The sequence below is a fragment of the Nyctibius grandis genome, chromosome 12 (genome assembly GCF_013368605.1).
Source record: "Nyctibius grandis isolate bNycGra1 chromosome 12, bNycGra1.pri, whole genome shotgun sequence".
NCBI lineage: Eukaryota > Metazoa > Chordata > Aves > Nyctibiiformes > Nyctibiidae > Nyctibius > Nyctibius grandis.
This window is the reverse complement of record NC_090669.1, coordinates 16,538,412-16,563,753: the sequence shown is the minus strand read 5'-3', so window position 1 is coordinate 16,563,753 and position 25,342 is coordinate 16,538,412. Positions and strand designations below refer to the sequence as shown.

The window sequence follows — 25,342 nt, the reverse complement described above, 5'->3', positions numbered from 1 at the left end:
TAGTTTGACATACTGATTTTAAGCATACTCTAGAGTAGAATCATCCTCCCCTATCTGTTCAGTCTAGTGGAAAATGATAACAAACACAGGAAAAGGACCTTTCTAACTCAGTCTGAAACTATTTGCATTTGCTTTAGGGAATATGCTTTTGTAATTTGAGAAACACTTTTGAACACGTACATTTCTCCCATCCCTTTCAAGCTCTACAAATGGTACAGTCATGGATATATTATCACATATCCTCATTCAAGTGTTTTTCAGCAATGACAGTGAATCTGGAAATTAAGACGACCTATGCAATAATGAGGTAATCGGAAACAAAAAACATGGTCTAGAAAGACAAGACCAATGTACCTCAAGGTCCTTTACAAGTCATGCTTACCATGCCCTGTGAGAAATAGTCAAATTCTCATTTTCCATCATAACTCCGCAAGTGCTGCAGATTTTCTGAGCTATCTACGAGTTCCTTCCTCATAGCACTCTGCTGGACCCAAGCAGAGAGGCAAGGAATATAAAATATATAGAGCTTAATTGGGAACGTACAGAACCATTGCACTATGTTAGGATTAAAGGCAAAATTTAGCAGCTTTAACTTTTCTTGGAAAATTTTAATCTATTAGCACACACTTGCACATTTAAAGAGGCGTTATGCTACCAACAGAATTCTTCAAAGAATTCTTGATACAAACACAGGATAAAAAAATCACAAAGCTGGCAAAGAAGGCCGGCTGTGAAAAAGCCTACTCGAGTAGATTTTCCTGAGGGGATGTTATGGTCAGGATCTCAGAGCTTCTCTTGGATCAGAGACATTTCCGTCCATCTGTATTGTGTATCATACTGAGAAGAGCAACAATTACTGTCAATAGACCTTGGTAGGAAAGTAAGGGCAGAAATGCCTTCATGATACCTGTCAGAGAATGTTGTAAAAGAGGTTTCACAGCTGTGTTCTCTGGAAGTGTAAAGTTTGACAGCTGTACTGAATCCTCTCTGACACCACCATACTGTTGCTCTTGGGGTACTCAAAAGGATCAAGAGCTTTGGATATTGTATCCTCTTTAAAATTTCATATTCTGCTTCAAATAGGCTCATCTTCTCCAGCCTCAAATCTTTTCAAAATCAAGCCAAGGCACTTATCTTAACCAACAATGCTAATTTTCACAATATTGTTTAATACTTTCATCTCCTACCAGACTAGATTTTCTCTGTCTTCAAATGCAAGCTGTAACAAGGCCTCCCTCTAACAATTTTTTTTACAGTTAAGTATTGCAAAAAGTTAGTATTTTTAAAAGTCTGCATACAAACTAAAACAGAAAAGCAAAGAAAAAGCAAATTGACCACGCACACTGGGTTGTACATTCAAGGGACAGGTATCTGCCTTTTCTTCCTGCTTTCAAACATCTGAGCTCTCCAGGCAATGCAGTTAATAATATACAGTAAAGAATAGGATTTTGTAAATTCTAATGATGGATAAGTCTGTAATTCCATGTGGGTCTAACAGGTTTTTAAAACCTGGCCTAGAAAGCTCAATACTTGTTCCTCTCAATGAGAACTTTGACAATAACTGGCTGTGCCAATAGTTGTTTGCAAATTCAGAGATGATGCCACACTCAGGGTAATGGCATACAACTTTCTGCTTAACCTTCCTGCACTGATTTAAAAATTAAAATTATTTTACCCAGGTGAAATTAGTGACTGGGACAGATTTCTTGTCTGGCTTTTCATCTTAAGTCGTTCATTTCAGGTCTCCATCTCTACTGTCCTGGTAGTCATGGCACTGATCCTTCAATTTTCTGAAGCCTGCAACTGCAGTGAGACGAAGTGAGGAGTGTAGCACCTGACAGAAGATATCTTACGATTTAACCTTGGATCCCCATTACAGAACAAGCTTGAAAACTGTACTGAGACCATGATTACTTTGGGAAGTTCCTGAATAGAGATGTTTTCCTGGATATAAGTCTGACCCTTTATAAATAATATATGTCTGAAACAAACAATTATGCTCCAACTTTGTATTCTATAGTCAAGCCTTCACTTACTTACCCATTTTACTGCAAACTAATCTGTTGGCTGTTCTGTGTTTGAACTCAAGAGCCAACAGTAATCTCTACTGAGGTATTCATAAATGCTTGCTGACATTCAGTTGTCGCTGGAACTCTGTTTTGTTGTTAGAATATAGTAAAAGCAGTCTACTGCTTTATAAATAATAGGAAAAGTTAAATGGAAAAGGTATTACTAATTGTCTGTTGCACCATTGCACAGTGTGAAAGATAAATGCAGCCTGCCTAAGAAATGGATGCTATTTTCAAGCCTTTGGATATTACTTTAAACATAATGATCCATTTCTGTATTTGGCTCTCATAAGGAACCAATCTCAGGAGCAAAATAAGAAAGACTACAAAGTTGGAACACTAAACCTCTTGCTATGCCAATACAACACATTGGGGGCTCTAGGCCCATGTTAGCAATACGGATGTTTAGTAGAGAGAAACAATGAAGGCAACATGCCATGGAAAAACTTCCTAGTGGAAATTTAGCTCCCGCATTACTGCCGTGCAGGCACTCTCTGACAGAAGAGCTGTCTGCAAGAGCATTCCTTACCAATAATTAATTCCTCTCTTGCTCACTGTCGTGTGTCTGAGAAGCCTGCAACTGTACCATGTCTGCAAAATCACATGGACAGGATCTCCATGGTGACAGTGTCATGTGGTATGCAAACATCAGCTGGCTAGTCAAGGTTACTTTGGCAACCCAAGTGTCACAGGTAATGATCCAAATCTTGTTCAGATTTATGAAAGAATAATCTGAGTTAAAAACTTGCCCATTTTTCATTCTAGGGCTGGTTCTGTTCTGTTGCAGTTCATAACAGCTACTATTTCAATGAGCCTAGAGCTATCTCTGTTAGAATTACAAACAGTAATATCAGTAATATTTATTTAAGCATCATTTGTATGCAGTAATGAAGAAAAAGATGCATACTGCAGTCTCTTCTAGCTGAGGTACTGCATAAACAAAGCTTTAATACTATAGCTTTCATTAGTGCCACAAGGCAATGCAATTTTTATTATGAGAATCACTGATGTGGTCTATTAGAAAGCTATGTTGTCTTTAATATGAATTGTGAGCTGCATTATAAATGCAGATGCTCTTCTCAGACCAGCAGAAGAGTTTTATTTCATGTCATTGGCATATATGGCCTTTAAAACTGAGCACAGCACTCCATATGAAGAAAAATCATGTAGTCTCTGTCTTCTGGGTTTTGTCTGTTTAGCTTTGGTCTGTGGAAGGGAGGAAAGTCAGAAATCCAGGGTAACAGTTTCTTAGCTTGCTGGCAGCTCTGACAGAAGTGAACTGGTATCCTACTCCATGTAGATTTTGCCAGGGTGTTAAGGCACGGGAAGGGCAGAGCAAATCTCCGTTTTAGGCTACATTTGCCACAGCCCTGTTAACGTAGCTTGGGCTAAGAGAAGGGACAGGACACAGGCTCGTGGATATCCTGTGACACACACACAGTGAGCAGTCACTGGGCTCCTCTGCACTAATGACTGTGTCCTTCTCCTCTCAAAAGTGACATCTGTCAAAATTTAGTCCTGTTGTGTTGCTGGCGTATTTCCTCCTCGCTAATCTTGAAATGTCTCTCATGTTTACGCAATAAGATTTAATGGAGTAATATTTAATTGGGAAACATGCTGACTTTTTTTAAGCTTTTTGTTTTGTTTTTTTTTTTAAATGAGTTTGCAATACTTCCCTTTCTCAGGTTAAGTCTTCTGTACAGGGTTTTGTAGAAAAGCTGTTTGCCTGGTGTGATTCCTGACAATCACACTACAACAGATGCAGTTATTTGGACAAAACCACCCTTTTGCTGGTAGGGATTATTTCCCTTGGGAGCAATGGAATAACCTGTATTGACGCAACACGCTTCCACGGGAATGATCTGCATTCATGATAGGAACATTTTCCTTGCACTGTGTAGCAGAATAGCTAGCAGGAAAGTGCTGGTAGTATTTAACTGACCTAACTGCTGTGATAAAATCCTCCACTTACCTGTTTGCACAGGAGCTGGGTATATGGGAAGCTGGCAAACCTACATCTGCAATTGGTCTGGATTATCATCTTTCCCAGGCTGATTCTCTTCCCTTACCTACACCACTAACTCTAAAGAGACCTCTCAAACTCTGGGTATGCAGCATTTTGCAAGACAGATGGAAAAGACGCATAATATTTACAGGATTCTGAATAGGTTCTATTCCTGCCCGTGGTGAATGCAGCCAGCTCTTAACATGCAGAAATCAAGCACTGAGCATATGCAAGAAGACACATCAAACTCAGGGTATCTGGGGCCCAATTTTCATAATCACCTACTGAAAAAAAAGTGCACGGGGAAAACATGAATACAATCAAAATCAATTGCTAAAGCGTTAAAAAGTTAGTATCGTTAGCAATGATTTTGAGCGTATTAGAGTATTTTAAACACAGGAGTAGGAAAATAACTTGTGTCACAGAGTCTCTCTCCTTGCTGTGAAGCTAACATGTCATGTCATCCTGCTAATATCCATCTGAAATCAAAAGTTATTTTATCCAACTCACTTGTTTATGCTCTGTTATGCTGAACTTTTGTACCAATGTTTTTTTCTGCATACATGCAAACAGAAAGTACTTCTTAAATCCCTTTCATTCCTCCATTGCTATTCACAGCTGCAAAGAGCAGCTCTGGCCTCTATTCCCTTCTGCTGCCTGTCAGCAAGGAGAGACCTTTTCTCTGAAATACCTTTTAGCCTCGCTGTATGTTGCCATGGCAGCAAGACTAAAACCAGACCCAAGACAAGAAAAATGTCAAAGGAATAAAAACTGACGCTACAGGCAAATTCTGACTCTGAGTCCTCCCTTGGCTACTGAAGATATCTATTAAGTTATACATCTTTTAGATAGAGAGCTACAGCTGCAGAACTGTGCTCTTTTCAATCTTTCCTTACTCCTATAAGCTCCTGCTGACGTCAATGAGTATTTGTTTTGCCTCAGTAAAATTCAAAGAAAGAGAGATTTAAAGCCTTGTAATTACAGAATAACTGAGCCAAATCTTGCCAGCTTTTACTTACGGAGTCAACAGGGATAAAGCAGAAAAAAAGGCAGAACCAACATCAAATTAAATATTTAGAAGTACTAAACAGCAGTGCCTAGATTATCAATTTGGTGGGAGCTTTGCTACATAGTAAAAGAGGAGAAAAGACCTTGAAATTTGATCCATCAACACAAAGGACAGCTCAGGGGTATTCAGCACTGACAGTTAAAGACTAGTATTTTGGTTGCAAGCAAAGTGCTATAGAAAGAACATCTCTCTAGAACTATGTATATTACCTTAGAAAAACCTGCACAGAGTGAGAAGGAAAGCTATTTTTGATTTAAACTGGCACAGCACAGCTTTTCTCATTATCACTTGTTATTAACAGAAGCTTGAAGAAAAAGGGGATTTTTTTCTGCATTAATATGGGAAATAATTACCTTATTACTTTTAAAGTCAAGAGATGTTTCTGAAGGGTAGAGATTTGGTGAAGAAATCCCTGGAACACACTCGAGCAGAAAAGCAACACCTTGTGAATCAGGATGAAGCTTTAAGGATCCTGCGCTGGAATTTCTTTTAGAGCAGCAATAAAGCCAAAACTCCTGGACCCAAATCTTCTGCAGCAGTCTGTCTAGTTGATAGCACAATACAATTATATTGACTGTATACTGAGATTAACCAGTCTGAAGACGAGCACAGTGTTGTGTGGAAGGGATATAGAACTATTGTGATACAGTTAAAAAGTTGCTAAAATCCACTGACCAAAGTGGGATCCATCCTACATCCCACTTCTGGTTGCCACTGTATCCCTGTGAGCCACTGACTCCCCGCTGCTGTCTGAGTCTTTGGGATTGCTGGTGTAAATTATGATAGCATGGTCCCAATTTACACTAGGAAGATGGCTTTAAGCACATCAAAGCCACGAGTAGAGCTCAGAACTGGTCATCTTTACGGTACCTTTCTCCATTCTGAGCAATAACGCATCTCATAGTAAGTTGCAGCCAACTGTGCACCCAGTGATGTCCCAGACACTCCTGAACCTTGGGATATTCGAAAGTGTAGCGGTTCAGACTCCACTCCAGTGAGTCTCGTTTGGTACGCAGCAGCAGCTCTTACACTGGGGAAAATTCCTTTGGCTGCAAAGGAGTTTTGGCAGTCACAGGCAAAAGAAACTGTCTGTCTGTATTTCGTTAAGATGTAGCGCTCTCCTGCCTAAACTGAATTAGTATATAATGTTCAGTTTGGTGTATTCCTGTATTCCATCACAATCTGTTACAACAATTTATGGCAGGAAATAAAGTTTGACATTCATCACTATGCAATTAAAAAAGAAGACATTTTATGTTGTTATTGATTATCAAGCTCCATGACGTCAGTTTTTAAACTCTTGCCTCAGCAATGCTGCCTTGGGATCTCTTTGAAAAAACATCTGGAGAAAAAATGCACCAACCCACAAGTACGTCTCATTTGTTCTCTTTCACACACGCATGCTCTAATAGAGTGTCATTAAACTCTCCCCCTCCTCCACCTCCAGACTTAATCACAAGCATACTGCTTTGCATAGCGTTGTATTGTTCTCTAATTATAATGCCTAGACTGTAGAAGGTGAAGGCTGTTGGTCTCCTCTGCACAGCCTTGCAGCAGCAATCCCGTCTGGTTACTTCTCTGTAGGAATGTGGCAAACAGAGATCCCTCTTCACACACAAGTGAAAGATCAGACAGCCATTCTGGAACTATATTGTTTCACAGCCATCTAAGAACTCCAAGTCTGAAACACTTCCAGAACCACAGCTTTTCACACAGACCGTCTAGACACTTGCAGGACACTATTTAAAGACAGAAGAACCTTTTCTTTGACACCATATTCTGAATTGCCTCCGAGCTACCTAGCTGCAAGGTGTTCCAAGTCAATCCATGTCTGAACTCTGCCTCTGGGCAAATGGGCACAAACATTGCCACTTGGGGGGTGAGGGGGGAACCCAACAAACCAGCTTGAAAAATATTAGGTGATTCTTAAACATGTATTTATCAAGAATCAATGCCAATTCTACCATGTTTTTGTACATGTATGCAGTCACACCAGAACATAAATGAAATACCAAAGAGCAGGCTCTTTTCTGCAGGGACTCCACTTAATTTGAGCAACACTTGGGACTGAGGGGCCCCGATGCCTGAGGTTTCCAGGCACAGCAAACTTTACACTAATGGCAGTGTTGAACCTTCACAGTGACAGCACCTGTTGTTCCAAACTCATGGATGTTTTTTGTGGGTGTAACTCTGCTTCACTGTATGGCTACGGGCAAAACATTTGAACTACGTGCCTTGGTTTCTTTGTCTTTACAACAACACGACATATTTACGCAGTTCGCAGGAATACTGCTTCATGCTAGTGCATCAGTCACGTGGCTCTTTAAACCACACCACAGCTTTAGTGTACAGGCTATTACAATTTTTAGTGTTCTGAGCCAAATAATATCAGGAAATTATTCCTGAAAGCTCCAGGTGCCTGTTCTATACGCTGTTTCTTTTATTGTCTCTCTAACCAAGTCCTTGTCATGTTAGGTGTTGGATTTTGGTGTAGATACAACCCTGTTCTGACCTCGTATGACTGTTTGTATGCTCCAAATGCAATCAAATTAGGGATAATGCAACCTGAGCTCACCCAGGTACAATGAAGTGTGAGGCATAAATAAAGATGGACATTTAACTCACATATGCTATTTGTATTGGTTACTCTGCTTCATTCGAGGATGCAGATCTGCACATACCATTTGGGGCTGTGTGCATATGCAAAAGACAATTCGTACTATTACTGTTTTGCTACATTTTCAACGTAGAAAAAATAGCTATTCTTTTTTGCAGTTGTATGTTTAGACCAAAAGCCCTTCCAAGGACCTTCTGGATACAGCAAAACCAAAACCCCTCATGTGATTACCTGCTTGCTCTTTCCCAAGCTTTTAGCAGTACCTGTTTATTCAAATTTCTGTTTATTGGCAACAAAACAGTTTACTTTATATAAAGGAGATATTTCTTTGTGTGTACCTCACTAGAGAGGATTTGTTTTGTTTCAGGAAGCTGCAAAACTATGGAAAACTTTCCAAAAGGAAGGTTCTCTCTTTATCTTATATTATTTGACTAGCACTCCATGATGATGGCATATATAACTCCCATCTCATTTGTCTTTCAAGCTTGTTTCAGTTCTCTAATCCACCAGAACCATCATTCAATAACTGGATCTTCACAAAAGACTACAGTATCTCTATTAATTTCTCCATGGCTTACCAGCACCACTGATTTTTTCAGTATTTCTCGCCAACACTTAAAGCATTACAACCTGCATGACAGTAGTTCCCCCTGACCCACTCTTAACCTTGCCTGTCATGACCTCTCTTCTTTGTCTTGCAGTAATAGGAGTTGCTGACTGTGCCTTGCTTTCTTCTTGAACCTTGTAATAAGATCCTGCCTCATAAAAACACGTGCTTCTTCCTCTACCCTTCCCAAAAGCCAGGTGATTTTTTTTGGAAGTCATGCACAAAACCAGGTTTTGTGACCAACATGAATTCTGCTACTAACTTTTCATCATATTATCTAAACAATTCAAGTGAGTCAAATATTTTTACTCCCAAAGACCTTCTATTCTGTATTCCTCAGACCCTTCCTTGAGCTCTATTCTGAGCTTTATTGCACAATATGGGATCTTAAAATCAATAGTAAAAAATTAGAAATTCCTGTACCACCTGTCTGCTTATCCCAAAGAACTTTTAAGTCTTCCTTTATTACTACTATGGAGAAGAAATTGTGCTCTATTCCAGAACCACTATTTCAAACCACAAGAACGAAACTTACTGGTTACAAAATACAGTAAACATTCAGTCTTCCAGATAGTAAAGATGTAATAACTAAAAAGCCTTGACACTATAATTTCTGAAGTCTGAAAAGCTTTATATACAAATCCACCAACTAGGATCTGATTACAAAAGCACATTAATATTGTCTCTTTGAAAAAAATTTCCATGTTCTTTCATAACAATGGATTCTCTCCAATAAAATCCAATCTTAATCAGTAAACCAATTGCATAAATTCTTGAAACTCATCAAGATAAATCCCAAAGGTCTCTAAACATCCAAATGATAAAATATTTCTCCTTTGATTTCTTGTATAATTTTTTTTGTTTTGTTTCAGAAAGTAGTACCATGAGGACTGCAAATGTAATTATTCCTAAGTCATCACCATATTTTTTTGATTATTCAAGAAGCTCTCCAAGTCAGATCCTACCATTGGGTACCACTCTGTAACTTAATTAAAATTACATTTAAACAAAACCAAAACCCACTGATATATTAAACTGTAATATAGTTGTAATGTTAGAGAGTATGATTCATCCTTATCCTCAGTTTGAGCTACACCAGTTTACAGTAAGATTGAAATTGTTCATCTGGGTAAGATGAAATGTATTTGAATTTATCTTGTTTGCTAGTTGACAGTTTTACAGCATATTTTGCAGTCCTGTTTCCTTTATTACTTAATATTTCTCCTAGCACTGTTAAAAAATCTCATTCCAAGCCTATATTAAAGATCTTAATTCCACTTAAGTATTGTACCAATGTGATCACTATAAAAATTGATTTAGTTTACCAAAAGTTTAATGCTCATGTGTGAATACTCATTCAGCTTAGCACTGCACTGTATCAACTGAAATCAAATTACTATGTAATTGGTAGCAGGGAAGCCAAAACAGAAGTATTCACGTGACAGAATGTCACTGATTCAGCTGAGACAGTTTCTAATCCAATTCCATTAAACTTGCATGTGTAGATACACCAAAAAAGCAAATGGCACATATACTAGCTACAATAATTCAGGAAAATAGGCAAGAACTTTAACAACACACATTTTGGTAGCTCTAGGCTAATGTAGGCTTAACTGTAGGAACTCTTAGAATTACACTGGATGTTTCCTTCAAACTGAAGGAAAAGACACAGTATTGTGTTACTTCTGCTAAAGAATTCAAAGGTTATGCCCTTTTTCCTCAGGAAGGTTTAAGATCTTTAAGATATTTTACCCAGGGCATAACCATAGCATATAATAGAAAAAAAATCAGGTTCTTCTGAAGGTTGTTGGTATTTGCTGATGGTAGGGAATTCACTTTTACACAACCTTTGTTCTACTAAATCTAATGCATTTAAACGAAGATTTGGAGCTGCCTGTGATGTGTGAGGCTTTATTTCTTACAGACATGGCCTACATTTTCAAGTGTGTGCACTTTAGTACCACATTCAAAGCCTGAACTTTGATATTCAAACTAACATATTCAGTAAAATCAAAACAATATAAAATCAGTTGCTCATTTGAAAACCTTAAATTACATTGCTTCCTTTTGGTATTGTTTCCCCTAAGTCAGTGATCATACCAGAGATTTGCCCTACAAAATATCTTTGTGTTCAGTCATTCACAGGCGGCGAGTATAGATAGGAAACTTTTAGTATCGACAATATATCTGCTTTGCTGTGTTGGTGTTAATTTATATCATTATCTGTAACGAGCAATGGTATCATTACTAAACTGCAATACCATATAAAACTCAATTATCACATTAAATTTGGATCATATTATGCTAAGAGATGTCTTTATGCCGAAGAGTAATTTTGCTTTTAAAACTCATTTGTGTTTAAAATGATTGAAAAGAATATATGAGCCATTTTCATTAGGTGAGAACATTTATCTTGATTAATGATTGTTATGCACTAAAATAAAGTGTTATTTTGGATACAATCATTGCATTTTGATCAGGGCAAAATTATGTAAACCAGAAAAGTAAACTTGCTTCCAACTAAAGTTCCCCACTATAGTTAGAAAAGGAGAATTTAATCATAGTACACATTAATGCTGTAAAATGTTATAAAATCTTAAAGCTCTCAGACTTTGAAAATCACATGACAGGGAATTTTGGATAATAAAAAAAAATTCAAATCAGAACAGCCTAATAATCAGGTGGTTACTACTGGCCCATGACCAACTTTCACAACCTTTGGGGAAACAGCATGAGCCTCTTGGTGAAACCCAAGAGCGGGCTTAAAGCACAACCTCGAAGATGCTAGTTTCTACTGACTGGGATATTCATTCTCTTGCTCTCTAGAGAGTAAGGAATTGGTCCATGTTGTGATGATCCAGTAATGAATCTCAAGGTCTGTAAGGCAGGACTCAAAACACTGGAATATGTTGACTCATTAAGTTTAATATTCGACTGTCCTTCCTAATTACAATCAATGCCAGGAACGGATCATCTGGTCAATATGTAGAAGATTATCTACATAAAACTACAAAACTATGTACAAGTCTTGTAGATAAGACAGTAATAATTCCTTTTTTATGATATCAGTAAAGTTTTATGAATAGAAAACAAAACTTGTGTTGTCTTTGCAATAAAGAGAATCTAGTAACCTAATCAAACAATTAGTATGAAAATGAAAAAAAAAAATTGAAAACAACAACCCAGGAGAAGAATTTTGTGCTACTGCTCATGAGATTTCCACAAATTCTACCAGTTTGCCAAAACTACTCATCAACACGATTAGTTGCTGAGAGACAAACTTGGTTTTGCTGATGGAATTAATACTTTACCTTTACCTTTTCTTTGGCTATTGTTATGTAGATACACTGATAAGCAGATCCCAGGAGAAGAGCTAGAATGGTCATTTTAGGAAGCCATTTCTAAAACCAAAAAGGCCCAATTCATTTAATTTACCAGAGTTCTGTGTCTACTGACAACATCCTTCTACTATAGCTAAAAGCTTATGCCAATTTTCTCTCTTTATAGGCCAAGCACCCAAAATCCCCAAAAGCAGAAAAATGTGAGCTAAAACATAGAGCAGAAATGCTGAAGGCATAGTATCTACTGATGTGTCTCCCCCAGTAATTTTGCAGTCTCCAAAAGCATCTCATTCCCTTCTGCTCTGTTAACCTTTCTGCTCACAGCCAGCCATGGAAGATGGCCACAAGGACCAAGGCTACCAACGTAGCATCTTTTAGACAAAATGGACCTATCACATTTAAATATAGAGAGATATATTCCTTACTCTTATCTCCCACTCCCTTTGAATTCTTTTCAGTGACTTCTTAGATGGCTTTCTAGGCATTCACTGATTAATGAAATATTAGACTCATAGATTACAGCCAGAAAAAAAGCCAAAATAACTAGTCTGATTTTTTGCAAATCAGAGGCCAAAACCTCATCCAAAATAATGAGAGAGAGTGGGACCTCTTTCCAGTCTGAAAATGGGAAAGTTTCAAAGGCAGGAGGAGTCTGAATTAATTGTATTCTGTATTGTTCCAGACACGTAAGGTCCACATCTCTTGGCTCTCTCAATATCACCAAGTAGACTTCATTATTTCTATCTCAGGGTTTTTAGAATCCTTCACACGTAGGAAAATAGGTCTTTTAAAATTTGAACTGAGACCGAAAAGAGTTCCTGACAGAATGAAAACAGGCACTAGGAAATGTTAACACAAGCCTCAGATTTCTCCTTCATGATACGCTAGGAGAAAAGCTGAATTTCTCCCATTAGCAGTCCCTGCCAGTTCAACTTGAATAACTGAGAGCTTTCTTTCCAAACCAGTCAACTAATTAACAAAGAAGCAGGAGTGGAATTTCTTGACACAGAGGAAAAGTCCAGGTTCCATTCCCAGGCTCTGTGGCCTAAACAACACACACTAATAGCGCATAGCACAAGAATGAAATAGCATCTAAATGTGTCTTTGAAAACTTAGTTTCTAATGTTTTCCCTTTAGCACCTGCTACTTATCTAGTGTTTTTCATTTATGGCATCCAATAGTTATTTCTCTGAGTAACAGAAAATACTCACTGTTCCAAATCTTAAGAACTCCTTGCCAGTTAGCAGTGCTACCACTGCTGTGGAACACAAGATGAAGTAAACTTTCTGTTAGAATCCATTTAAATATTTCTGCAGATGAATGTAATGTATCGGCATATATTGAAATCAACCTGCCTGTAAGACTGGGAGAAGACGGGCAGCTGTTTCATTGCATTATCAGGTAGAAACAAAAACTAATTGAGGCATGTTTGGATCAAGGGTAGAAAAGCAAGTAGCTTTTGTTCTCCAATACTTCATTAAGAGTCTAGAAATTGTTTTTGAACAGGGAACTGATTCCATGAAACCCTGTTTTCCTGACTCTTGAGAACAGCTTAAATTCTATGACACAAACAGTAAAAATGAAGTATAAAACAAACATGTTAGGGTCAAACATTCAAGATAAATATAGAAGAAATATATCTCTCTCCTGGAGTTACACATACACATTAGTGTTCTTAAAGCTGTCCTTGATGTCCTTGAAGTATACACCCTCTGCTTTGGTACAGCTTTCCCTAGTGAGGGCTCTGGTTATTTTCTTGCAAGTGCACAGTATCACCCTATCAGTTCAACACATAGCAATGTATGCCAATTTATTACTTAAAAGCCAGCTCATATATTTCAGTAAACAGACTACGCTTGTAAAATACTACTTCTTCACAGTAATTAATCAGCAGCTTGCTCCATGTAACAGGTTTCTTCTTAATTTTTCTAATAAATGACAAACCAGTTTTTCCCGTATACAATCTCCTGTTGCTAATTTAATAAAACTGGAAACATGTGACCAGTTTATCTTTAACAGCGCACACTTTCTTGAGTGGAATCTGTCAATGCTTCCTATATTATTTTCCTGCCTATTTCCCCTCGCGTTCACATTATCCACCACGAACCAAGTCTACATGTTGTTTTCCTCTGGCCTGCAGTCACAGAAAGCTATTATCTCCGTGGCACACAAGGGCACACAGAAATGACAATCTGTCCTGACCCAGAAACACGTACCATGACTCACCACTGCACTTTCAACTTCCAGTGTCTCATTCCTTCTAGAAAAGTATTTTCTGCCTGTGTATCTCTAACTAATTAATTCTTAGCAGAGTGCTTGCTAAGTAGATTAGAAAAATGCTGTAGCTGCAGGCTGTATTTATGTTAATTGAGAGGGGTTTAGTCTCACACTAGTCAGCTTCTAACCTCTGTAATGGCAACATTTGAACACAGAATCAATGTTCATCAGAAATATTGCCAAAATACTTCTCCATGTCTGCTACTTCATTCCAAAACATTAAGATACCATTCCCCTGAAATGAAACAGCTTACTGAAATTCAGTAGAACACACACCATTCTGAGATTAGAGCCCCCAACAAACCCACTGAATCACAAAGGCTCGCAGAGATGCCGAGACACAGCCCAGAGCCTGGTTGTTAGAGGCCAGAACTGGAAATTAAGAGATTTTCAGGCTGATCCATGATCTCTCCACTAACATGCTGCATGGCATCAGGCAAGGGAAGATATCTGTCATCTCTTTTGTTACTTATCTATTAAATGAGTATTATAGCATGAATATTCTCAGCATGCACAAAGGAACATTCTGAAGACTCTAGATAGCAAAATTGTTTAAACACAGGTATTTAACTGGCAGGCTAGACAAAACAAGCTGAATTGCAGAAGCTGTAAAGAAAATAAAAGAAAAGAAAGCACAGAGCTAAAATAAGTTACTTGTTTAATTAAATTCCATTCCTGTAGCTTGAATTCCATGCAGTGTTTATGAATAATATATAGCAATTGAAAATAATTGACTTCTGCTTACATACTTAACAAATGAAGCCTGAGTTTCCTAAAACAGCTTTTTTACCCAACCTCATTTTGTGGTAATCATAGCTAATGTCACATATCTGAGGCCTTATTATGGAGCCATAGTGCCTATATCCCAGTCTTGTCTCGCTTCTATCTCACTCTTTTAATAAAATCATAAACACGTTACATTGCCACCAACAGCGGGTGAAGTCAAAAAGACTACCAGGTTATGCCATCCCTTGCTGATACAGGTAGGAAGGGTAGAATGAATTATGAAGTAATATGAAGTCCTGATAAACAGCATTAAAGGGGAAGAAGTGTAAATGAAATTATATAGGCATTTAATAGGAACTTAATAATTCATGTAAGAGCAGTGAGGATCCCGTAATCAGGTATGCAGAAAGAAATTGCAAGACCTAATTAATCTCCAGTACTTTCAAGGTATGTTTTATTCCTCTAAGCATACAGCATCAAACTTATTTGGAGTTTTAATTAATATTTACTTCAGATAAGCATCTTAGGAAAAATTCTTTGCAAAGTCTTTATTAAAAATGACCTTACTCATGGCTCAATTTTCATTCATTTAGAACTCATGCTAATTACATTTAATGTTAGTGAGGTAAACTTCAAGTGGAATCGCTTCCCCCTTACTCTTCCCAAAATTTGAAAGGTATTTTGGCCTGTAACTGTGTATAATTTGATCATGAATATAGAAGCAAGCTACCCTGAATTATTCAGGTCTTGCATCTCAATCTGCTTCCCCACACGTCTTGTTTGAAACCTGTTCCATCAGTAAGACATAGCTCCTTGCATTTTTGTAAGCTTTGATATCTGCATGAAGCTTGTATTAAACTCATGTTAGACTTGTTTGTATACAAAGAAAAAATAGTGATGGACAGATAAAACATTTATGTTTACTTTGAACTACAGATGTTTATTTTATACAGTCAAAGGGAACAGAATCTCACACAGAGGAAGAACAAAGTTCTATGGCAGTATCAGAGGACAGTACATAGGCAGAGCTAATGCCTGTAAATCGGGAAAGCAGTTCATGAACAACTGCAAATGAAGTACTGTCAGAGGCTTATACGCAGTATCAAAACAAGCAGACTCTGCACTGTAACGCTAGAGGAGCAACCATGGCAAAGGACACACCGATACATTCATGGGAGTTTTCACAGAATAAGTTACATTTCCCTCTTTCTACAATATAACACCGCCAAGTAAATTGTTTTATGATTATGAAAAAAAAATTCTTTTTCTGTATTTCAGGGTGGGTTGTTACTTTGTTTACAAATGAACCTCCACTTTTTTCATGTTACTCTAAATTATTTTTGCATACCTTGAAGAACAAATATAGGTTCTAAATGCTATAGAAGTCATGAGACTTCAAAAACAGATGTAGCTTGCTCAGCTGAAGAATCTGTTTTTAATCAAGCAGAAAAGAGAAAAACCTGCACATGCCATTATTATATTATCACTAAAAAAAAAAAAAAATCAACACAAGATGACATTTAGTATTCACAACAAGGTACCAGCCTGATCTGATATTATCAGATTGCCCTCTTACTGTGTTAAAAGTAACTAATGTGCCAATATTCTCTATGTCTTACTATAGTGATACATGAAAGGCTTTTTGCCTTAAAGCTAAGATCAGTGGAAGAAGGGAAAGGCATGAATAGCTTTTGATGAAATTAAAGTCTCTGCTTTAGGGCATTCACTGTTATTATTCTGCTATCACAGGTTTGAGATTTCCTGTCCTCCCGCCCTGAATAATGTTGATATCGTTGCTGTCTAAAAGCATGCACTGAGACGGTAATTGAGAGGATGAGTTCAGTGGGAAAAAACAGGTTTACAGTACCAGAATCCTTTGAAGCCCCAGAGCAGTGCTAAAAACAGACACATTGTGATGGCTTTGCCCTCCCCAAAACACGCTATGAATTCTGTACGGCAAGTGTTCCTTTGTCCAGGTCTCATCACTGGATTGGAACTTGATAAGGCTGTGATCTTAGATGTAAGGTTCCTCCTCGTTTCCTTTGCATGCTGGTAACATTGACAGCTACCGCAGAAAGCAGAAAGTATGTGAGAACAGCAACATATGAGAATGCTTCTTTTAAGGGAAATTATTGTATCAGCAGGCATTCTGCAATGATACTATAATGCAATCAGTTGCACTGCACTCCTTTCAGTTTTAGGTCCTTAAACACAGCTTGATTTCTCCTTAGCAATTTACTATACAGAAAAGCTCTGGCTTCAAGACAACAGAATCTCACTTACATAAAAATTGTATTTACAGCTAGACCTGCAACATCTCCTATAATTATTCAGCCAAAAAGACCTGCGACTGAGTGCAGTGATCCTTACAAACTAAACTAAGGTGCAGGGCTCTTCCCAATCAAAAACATTCTATGCATTGACCATGAGACACAGACATTAGAGTCCTCTGATGCTTGTATCAAGATCCACAGGGCTTGAGCCATAAGTGTATTTAGTGCCTTGATTACACTGATTTCAATCACAGCTGAGTGCCACAGTATATTCCTTGGTCTGGGCTACAGTTGTTGCATTACTATTTTCTAAGTAAGGAGTTGCCAGAGACATGATTACATTATCCCTACAAAACAATGACATGAGGTGATGTTCAGTGCCTACTATAAGGTACCGGCCTGATCTTGTAATATTATCAGATTATCCTCTTTTTAAGAGTAAGTAGCAACTCTATTCCACAGGTTTCAGTTATCTTCATCAGTCTTGCTGGCCCTAAGGCAGTACAGGTCTTTGACAGCATTATTACTGTGTAACAGTGCATGCCTCTAAATCATTTGAGAGACAAGAATGCAATGAATCATTTGGTACACAAACAGGTATGCAATCAGGATGTTTTTCCATAATCTTACTGGTCACCCATATGGATCAAAATAGCCTAGATCTGAAGACTTTCTGACATACTGAGAGTCCTTTTAGAAAGAGGTAGTCTAGCATGAGGGAAAGGGGCCTATGGATATTCTGATGACATGGGCCATATTTTGCACTGTCACTTTCCTAACTGGCAGTTCACACTCAAGAATTTGAGAGTTCTGTTTTATACACTATCAGTGGTACTATTAACTGCTGTAAATCACCTGAAGAAGGAGTTTATAACTCCTATGTCAATAACCCGTTCTACCTTGAGTATGTATTTTCTTTTGCAGTTATAAAAAGCCAAAGAAAATAGAATCATAGAATGGTTTGGGTTGGAAGGGACCTTAAAGGTCATCTAGATCCAAAATCCCTGCCATGGGAAGGGACACCTTCCGCTAGATCAGGCTGCTCAAAGCCCCATCCAACCTGGCCTTGAACACTTCCACAGAGGGAGCATCCACAACTCTGGGCAACCTGTTTGAATTTTAATAGAAAGGTGCAACATATACATTTTTATTCAACACATTGGATTTTTTGAGAACCTTCAGTTTTCATCCTGCTTAATAATCTAGAATAATCTACTGTGTGAAGCCAAAGATTCACAGACCCTCAGGAGAAAGCTAATGCATAAATGCATGCTATAAATTAATCAGAACGAAGAGTGACTAACTACAAATTAAGGATTAGATAAGTAGTTACTAACAAAGAAACAACCACAAAGCTCAACAAATATTCACTGAATACTATTTCTGTTTCAAACTCTACTATTTGTAATGAAATGCAATCTTAACAGACAATCAGCTTTTTACTACAGAACAGTATTTTAAGCATGCACCATCTACAAATTATCTTGTCTTTTAAACACTTGAATGCATAAACAGATAGCAAGACATCTCAACAGCAGCTAATTTATCGTATGACTTTGCTCATCTCATGATGAATAATTCCCCAGTTGGACATCCATTTTAAAATATCTATGGATTTTGTTATTGTCTTACTTAAATCTTTCTTGCATTAACATTATAAAATGGCTCTAATGGCATACTTGAGAACAGACTTGACTTTACTAAGATTTATGGATGTAAATTTGAGATAAGTTACCCTTCCCAACCCAACACCAACAGATAACACAGCAATACAAATAGTTTTGCTCCGCAGCCGTAGTCAATAGTCCAGATCCTGATCTCCCTTTTGTCAGCAATAATCTGATGTACTGAAGAAAATGAAGTCACTTCTAAGCTTCCATCCAGAATAAATTCTGTCTCACTTTCTCTCCAGTCAATCAAAAAATGCATTTCAGCAGACTGTACTGAAGAGGCAGGGAAATCCTCATCCTAAAAAAGGCCAGTGAAACTAGGAGTCCTTTCATTGACTTCCATGGCCTTTGGATGAGGCCCTAAAACAGAGAAATGGGAACACTGAAAGGGATTATATCCTAATTAGAATGATCTCACTGACACCGAGACAAACCTTCATTGTTCAACAGGAATAGTATCAAGCTAAGTCTATATAACAATTTCTGAACACTGTTATCTTGAACATTATTCGACAATCAACTAGACATCACTTAACACACACTACAACGTGATAGACAAATGGCAATCTAATAACTTTCTCTAAACCCTCTATTACTGCCACTTGAAACGCTTTAAAATGCAAAGTCTTGTTGCAATTACAATACTCTCTAATCAGTATATTCTTTTAAATTCAAACTGTGTATTCCTGCAGAAAGTATTAAGAAATAGAAGCTGTTCAAGAAACCATTCCAGGCTTTTTTTTTTTTCTCTAAAAAAAAAACCCCAATTCATGGGGCCTGTTAAAACAGCCACAAAATCTTTCTTTGGCTGTTCTGACAAACGCTAGAACATAAAGCTCTCAATTTTGGGGTTTTCATGCAGCAAGTGGTCTTGTAGCAACCAGACTTAAGCAGCAAAGGGGAACAATACTGTAGATATAACTCATCCTCTTCTAATGCTGCAAAAGATGCTTTTCAGATCCAATATATAGATTGCTATTGCAATTCATATAGGTTTGAAGAGAGAGATGTTTGTAATGTAATACAGTTTTGGAAGAAAACCAGGTGTCTTCCATGTTGGCTTTAAAGAATCTGCATTAATTTGTGAGTTGATATTTGCACAAAGAAGGAATACACGAAAACAGATGCATAGTGAATAAAGCAATCCGAAGGGATATGCTGTGGAGATGCCTTCCATATATAGATCAAAACTTTTATGTATGTGATGATACATTCAGGTATTTAAACATTTGGAAAGGTGTCCCATAGTTAAAGCTCCTCTGAGATTTTTCCTTAAAATATCTTCATGTTGCATTCAAAGTGAAGAGAAACTGTCACTTACTGGATTCAAGCTCATCTCTATGGCAGAATTACTAGTCAGAGGACAAATGGATTCTCCTGTGAGCCTCTGGAGAGGGCGATATTCTTCCATAGAAAACTATTAAATCATTCATTTTTAAAAATGCCCTGTAGGGAGCCCACCTTTCTGCCACACTCTAGTTAAACATACTTCTCAAGGCTCTTATGGGTCAGGAAATTTCCTCAGGAAACGTCAATGGTAAAAATTGGTCATATTGGTTTATTCTCTAATGAAGACTGCTGAGAATAGTCAAATGAAAGTGGACATTTGGAGAAAACCAGGCTGACTCGACAGGAAATGAAAAGCAATCAAATGTCAAACTCTGAAGGGGGGAGACGTTAGAGCTATAGAGTTAAAAAAAGAAACCTCCCAAAACAGAACAAAAATACACACCAACCTTTCTTCAGTCTGGTTCCATTTAGTCCTCAGCTATGACACATTTTTCTGTGCATCATATTAACTTGGACAGTCTGACCTAAGTTATTTTTATACCCACAAAAATACATGCCCAAAATGATAATGCCCTGAGTAATATTTCAGCAATACTTTGCAATCGATTAAGGACACCTCTAGCACTGTTATATCCCTGAAGATACCAGCCAGACATTTCCTCTGTAAATTACCAGACAGCTCATGGAAAGTGAGCAGGCGCGATAAGTGAGCTGTAGTTTTCTAGACTCTGCTTTTTAACAGATGTATTTACACATTTCACAATCTACCAGTAGGGATGGTGCGTGTTACTGCCAAATGTTAGATGAAATGTTATCAAACAGAAGTCTCCCAACAAATTCCCATCACGTTGACTATTAAGATCAGCCTGCCATGTGTAATTTTTCATGTTATGTCCTCAATCAAGATTTTTTAAGCTATACTGTTTTAATTATCCTTTTCTTACTCACCGATACACGAAAAGCACATATTTACATGAACAAAGAAATTGCAGAATGCCTATCTAGAGACTTGTGCCACATAAATGTTTAAAATACTTCATAAGCTTATTTAATAATTAAGTAAAAAAAAACCCATGCAAAAACCTAAATCTGATCCCATTTCTATTTTACACTGCTCTTCAAAGGGCTCTCCCTTTGAGACAACAGCAGAGGACTTTGTCTTGCCTAAGCCATCTGCTCTGTTTCACATCTGACTTCCCTTAAGCATTTTGATGGTGAGAATTAGCCGCTCCCATGCCCTGGCAGGTAAAACCCCGAGGTGTTACTGAGTTGCGATCAGCAGCAGTGTGGCCTCAGGCACACATTTTAGAGGAACAGGAAGAGATTCCTGGAGAAGCTGTCATTCTTCTCCGTTTCGCTGGAGAGGAACAAATGGAGCCCATATCGTGCTGGACCGTTTGCATCTGCTGTACCACATAAAGTGGCATGTTGGGTTACTCTGGGGCGGACGTAGTGATACCATGGAGAGACATATTAGTTCCCACATTAGCACAACCTAAGGCATTACATGCCTTGTCACACAACCTGGCCCAAGCACGTACAAGCCCCAGTGAACATGCAATGCATCCTGCTCCCAGAACTGTCATAGGCTGTGGAGTCCCGCCACGCAAGCCGCGATACCTTACCTGTGCCCATGACAATGGCGGTGCTATAACGCCACTTAAATAACAAACATCATGCTGGGCTCAAAACCTGCCCACAGGGCATCCAAAATCTTAATGAAATACAACATTATTAATGTATTAAGTCTGACAGTTACTATTTCTTCACGGATGGTAATTCCAGCTAATGTGTTCAGACAGACAGAAGTTTGTCGCAGCACCTTCTGAATAGCAACCATACAATAATACAACCACAATCCATATTCAGCAGAGCTCTTACAGGTCACGTGTCTTAAGTGATGCGTCAGGCTCAGTGCACTTCACAAACACATACAACACAAACATTAGTCTGGCGGTGCACCTATAATCATGCCGTTTCTTTATATGTTCATGTCTGTTCACACCTCCAAAAATACTTACGTTCATTTATCAGTATCTTAAGTATAAAGGTCTCAGAAACAGTGCTTTGGTCAAGGGGCTTATAATTGCCCAGGCTATGATCAGATTAGTTTCCTTACTTATCTTTAAGGAGAACTGAGCAATTAGAAGGAAAAAAAAAAAAAGAACCAAAAAAGCCAAGCTCCACAAGCATAACTTATGTTAAAAGTGATTTCTGATTTGACTGCCTGTGATACATTTTCAGTAACTTCCCGAAAACCTCCAAGCTTCCAAGGTTTGCTAGCACAAATGTAACACTGAAACAAAAGCTCAGTATTAGATCTTTTCCTCAGAATAGATTTTAAGTTGTTTTCAATTATAACATCTGCATTTCACGCTGCACTTGTTAGTCACGTGTTTCATGCACTGAGGAAACAGAAACAATTTTCTAAGACTGAAAAACCACATTTATTATTAGTATTTTCAAGAACTTTGGACAGAGCATTTGAAATTCCAGAAATAGTTATTAAAGAAACGTGTGGATAAATCTGGATCATGGAGTTTCTGAATAGCAGGGGCTTTGGAAACAACTTGTGCACAAACTAAAAAGTAGAACACATTAATAACTAGAAAACATATTTAAATCTAAATTTTACATCTAACAGTGCATGTATTGCAGAAATTTCAAAATGGGGAAAGAAATTTTGCTCCTACCTCTTCCAAAGCCCATAATGAATCAACCACAGGCTTGATCTTCTTACTGTTATACAGATTTAGGAGTTTGTCCATCACACCCTTGATCAGGCCACCTCGATTCTGTTTGAAAAGTAGATTCAACAGGGAAAATCCAGCAATGACTTTGTTCTCCTCATACAGCTTGATAGGATTTACTTTCTCAACCTGCCACCACTGGAAAGCAATAAAGAGCAGCAGGGTTAGAAAAACACTTTAAGAAATACACAGAAAAGTTCACAAGAAAACAGTCTGGGCAGATGCGATACACGACTCATCTGTCAGATCTGAAGCAACAGCCAAGAGAAGCTGTAAGGATTTTATCTAAGGAAGAGGCAAAAAGTATGCAGCTGACTGACATGCGGAAATAAAATACAGACTTCTGTTGCATGAGATTAGGGTGTTGGAAGAATGGTGGACAGATTTAGTTCTAGGATGTGGGTCTAGAAGGAATTTGGACCTCCCTTCTTACTTCTGCTAGCCGCCCTTGCTATCTCAAGAGAGCCATACAAGCTTCCCAAACATTCACAAGCAACCCTTGACTATTACTCTTCTCTCAAAAACAAGGAAAACATGCACCGCTTATCAGCTTCCATTTCTTTTTCACCCATTATGATGTTTGTGACATTTGAGCAAGCCTCATAATATCTAATGAAATTATTTTATCTCATTTAGCCCAAGAGCATCCTTGAGACTGAGATCCCACTTCCTAGAAGGTTTTATTTGAATTGCTCAATTTTTAATTAAATTGTCATACAATTTTGATGAGTTAATTTTGCAGTATAATTACATAAAGAAACTAGTTTTACTTTTATGCAAAATTTGATATGCTTTTTTTTTATTAATTCAATTTATTCATATTTATTCAGTCAATACACACCAGTACTATCTGAAAAACATTTAACTTGAAATTGATTTCGTTGGGCCAACCTACCTTGCAAATCATATGCATCTGGATATGTTTATATTAACAGTAAAAAGGCCCCCGCACAGTAAAGATTATCTTGTTTTAGTTCACAAACGCACGACAATAACAAAGATCATGCCACTACAACCATTAAGAAAATGTAGGAGGCAAAGAACAGCTTCTTGCTACAGTCTTTGATTTATCTTGTTTTCAACTACATAGAGGCTTTTGAAGCTCATTTCTCCTGGGAAGGGGCTGCTGCTGGAAGCTGTAAATGAGCTCTTGGCAGAACGATCGTATGATAGCTCTTCAGTCAAGACTTCTTCCTCTGTTTCTCTTGTCTGAAGGAATCACTTTCACTCCTGGTTAACTTATTTCTCTCTAGCAGTTTATTGGATATATTTGTCCCTTTTTCGATCTCTAGGACTTCTGAGCAGATTTTTTTTTGTTGTAGTAAGCTGAAGAAAAAAAACTTTAACATTTGAATTTTGGATTTGTTGACATGATCAATTAGGAAACAAATGCAACATGATCATGCAAAATGAGCTTCTGAATGGAACTTCTGGAAAGCTGGAAATGACTGGACACAAGCCCCATCTTAAGAGATCTATGTCCTTTAATTCACTGCACTGTCCTGACCGTTTTCAGATATGAGGAACCTACAGGGTACAGTTATCCATATCCATGGATACGATACTCTGCCATAAGTAAATAAATTATGCAGTCTAACTTTAAACTTAGCTGTATAAGAGATGCATGTCTGATAGCTAACAGTTTAAATACGTGTTGCACACAGATCCAATTCCTGTCTAGCTGCTGTATCAGAAGAAAACACGTCAGACCACGCTGCAGTCAGAAAAACGCTCTCTTTAGCAACACCACAAGTAACAACTTAGTAAAGATAAATGACAATGATAAAGATGAAAATGCTACAGAAAAGACTGAAGTTAGAAGAAAGCGCAGGATCACAGCACCGGGCACTTACTGATTTTGCAAAACTGAAGAAGCTTTTTGTCTCCCCAGTAACCATGTTAGATGAACCTGTAAAAGATGAGTGCATTCACACACAACTTACTACATGCTGAGAAGCAGACCATTTATTATATGTAAAATCATTTCCATGATTCATATTTTAAAAAAAGTTTCCCCAGGTTTAAAAGGGATTAGTAGACATCCTTATACTTCGAGAATAAATAACAGAGAGGCCAAGGTGACTGAGCCCTACAAGTTTATCGGTATTCTGAGATGACAAAAACAATCTATCAAATCTTCCAAAATCAGGAACAGGTTAAATGCTACTAGGCATCCTGACACCAAAATTCTTCTGTAGCTCTTTCCTTCTCTGCAGTAAAATGTCATTTGTCTCTGACACACTACTATTTAGCAGCAATCACCACACAGGTGTCCTTTCTGTATCTGTAAAGATAAATGTATCTGACCACTACATGTGTGAACATAAGTGCATTAATGGTACATTGCAACCTGTTAACAAGCGTAATGAGAATTCACTGGCAGGGACTTCATTACAAACAGGCAACCAGGTTGGCTTGTACAGTCCAAGCAGACATCCCAGTGACAATGCGTTTGTTATTGCCACCGTGCTAGCTAGATGAAAGCCCAAGGAAGGCCATATGCTTATCCATGCTGCTACTGCACCTTCCACTGCGATACAGATATAGTCTTGATTTCAAAAGTTTAGCAATCCCTTCAGCTGTCCTCCTACAGAAGCTTGACCTGCTTTCTCAACACACAACATGGCAACCTGGCAGAACTGCATGAA

General features: G+C 37.9%; 1 protein-coding gene across 1 annotated transcript in view; it reads right to left on the bottom strand.

The window, feature by feature from the left end:
• The window catches only part of VAT1L (vesicle amine transport 1 like), a 55,996-nt gene that overhangs the window by 5,737 nt on the left and 24,917 nt on the right, over positions 1 to 25,342 (bottom strand). The window contains exons 6-7 of the mRNA XM_068411518.1: positions 24,548 to 24,603; positions 22,638 to 22,832 (exon numbers count right to left, since the gene is read on the bottom strand). Of these exons, the coding sequence (XP_068267619.1) occupies positions 22,638 to 22,832; positions 24,548 to 24,603 (251 nt within the window). The remainder of the gene's footprint in view (positions 1 to 22,637; positions 22,833 to 24,547; positions 24,604 to 25,342) is intronic.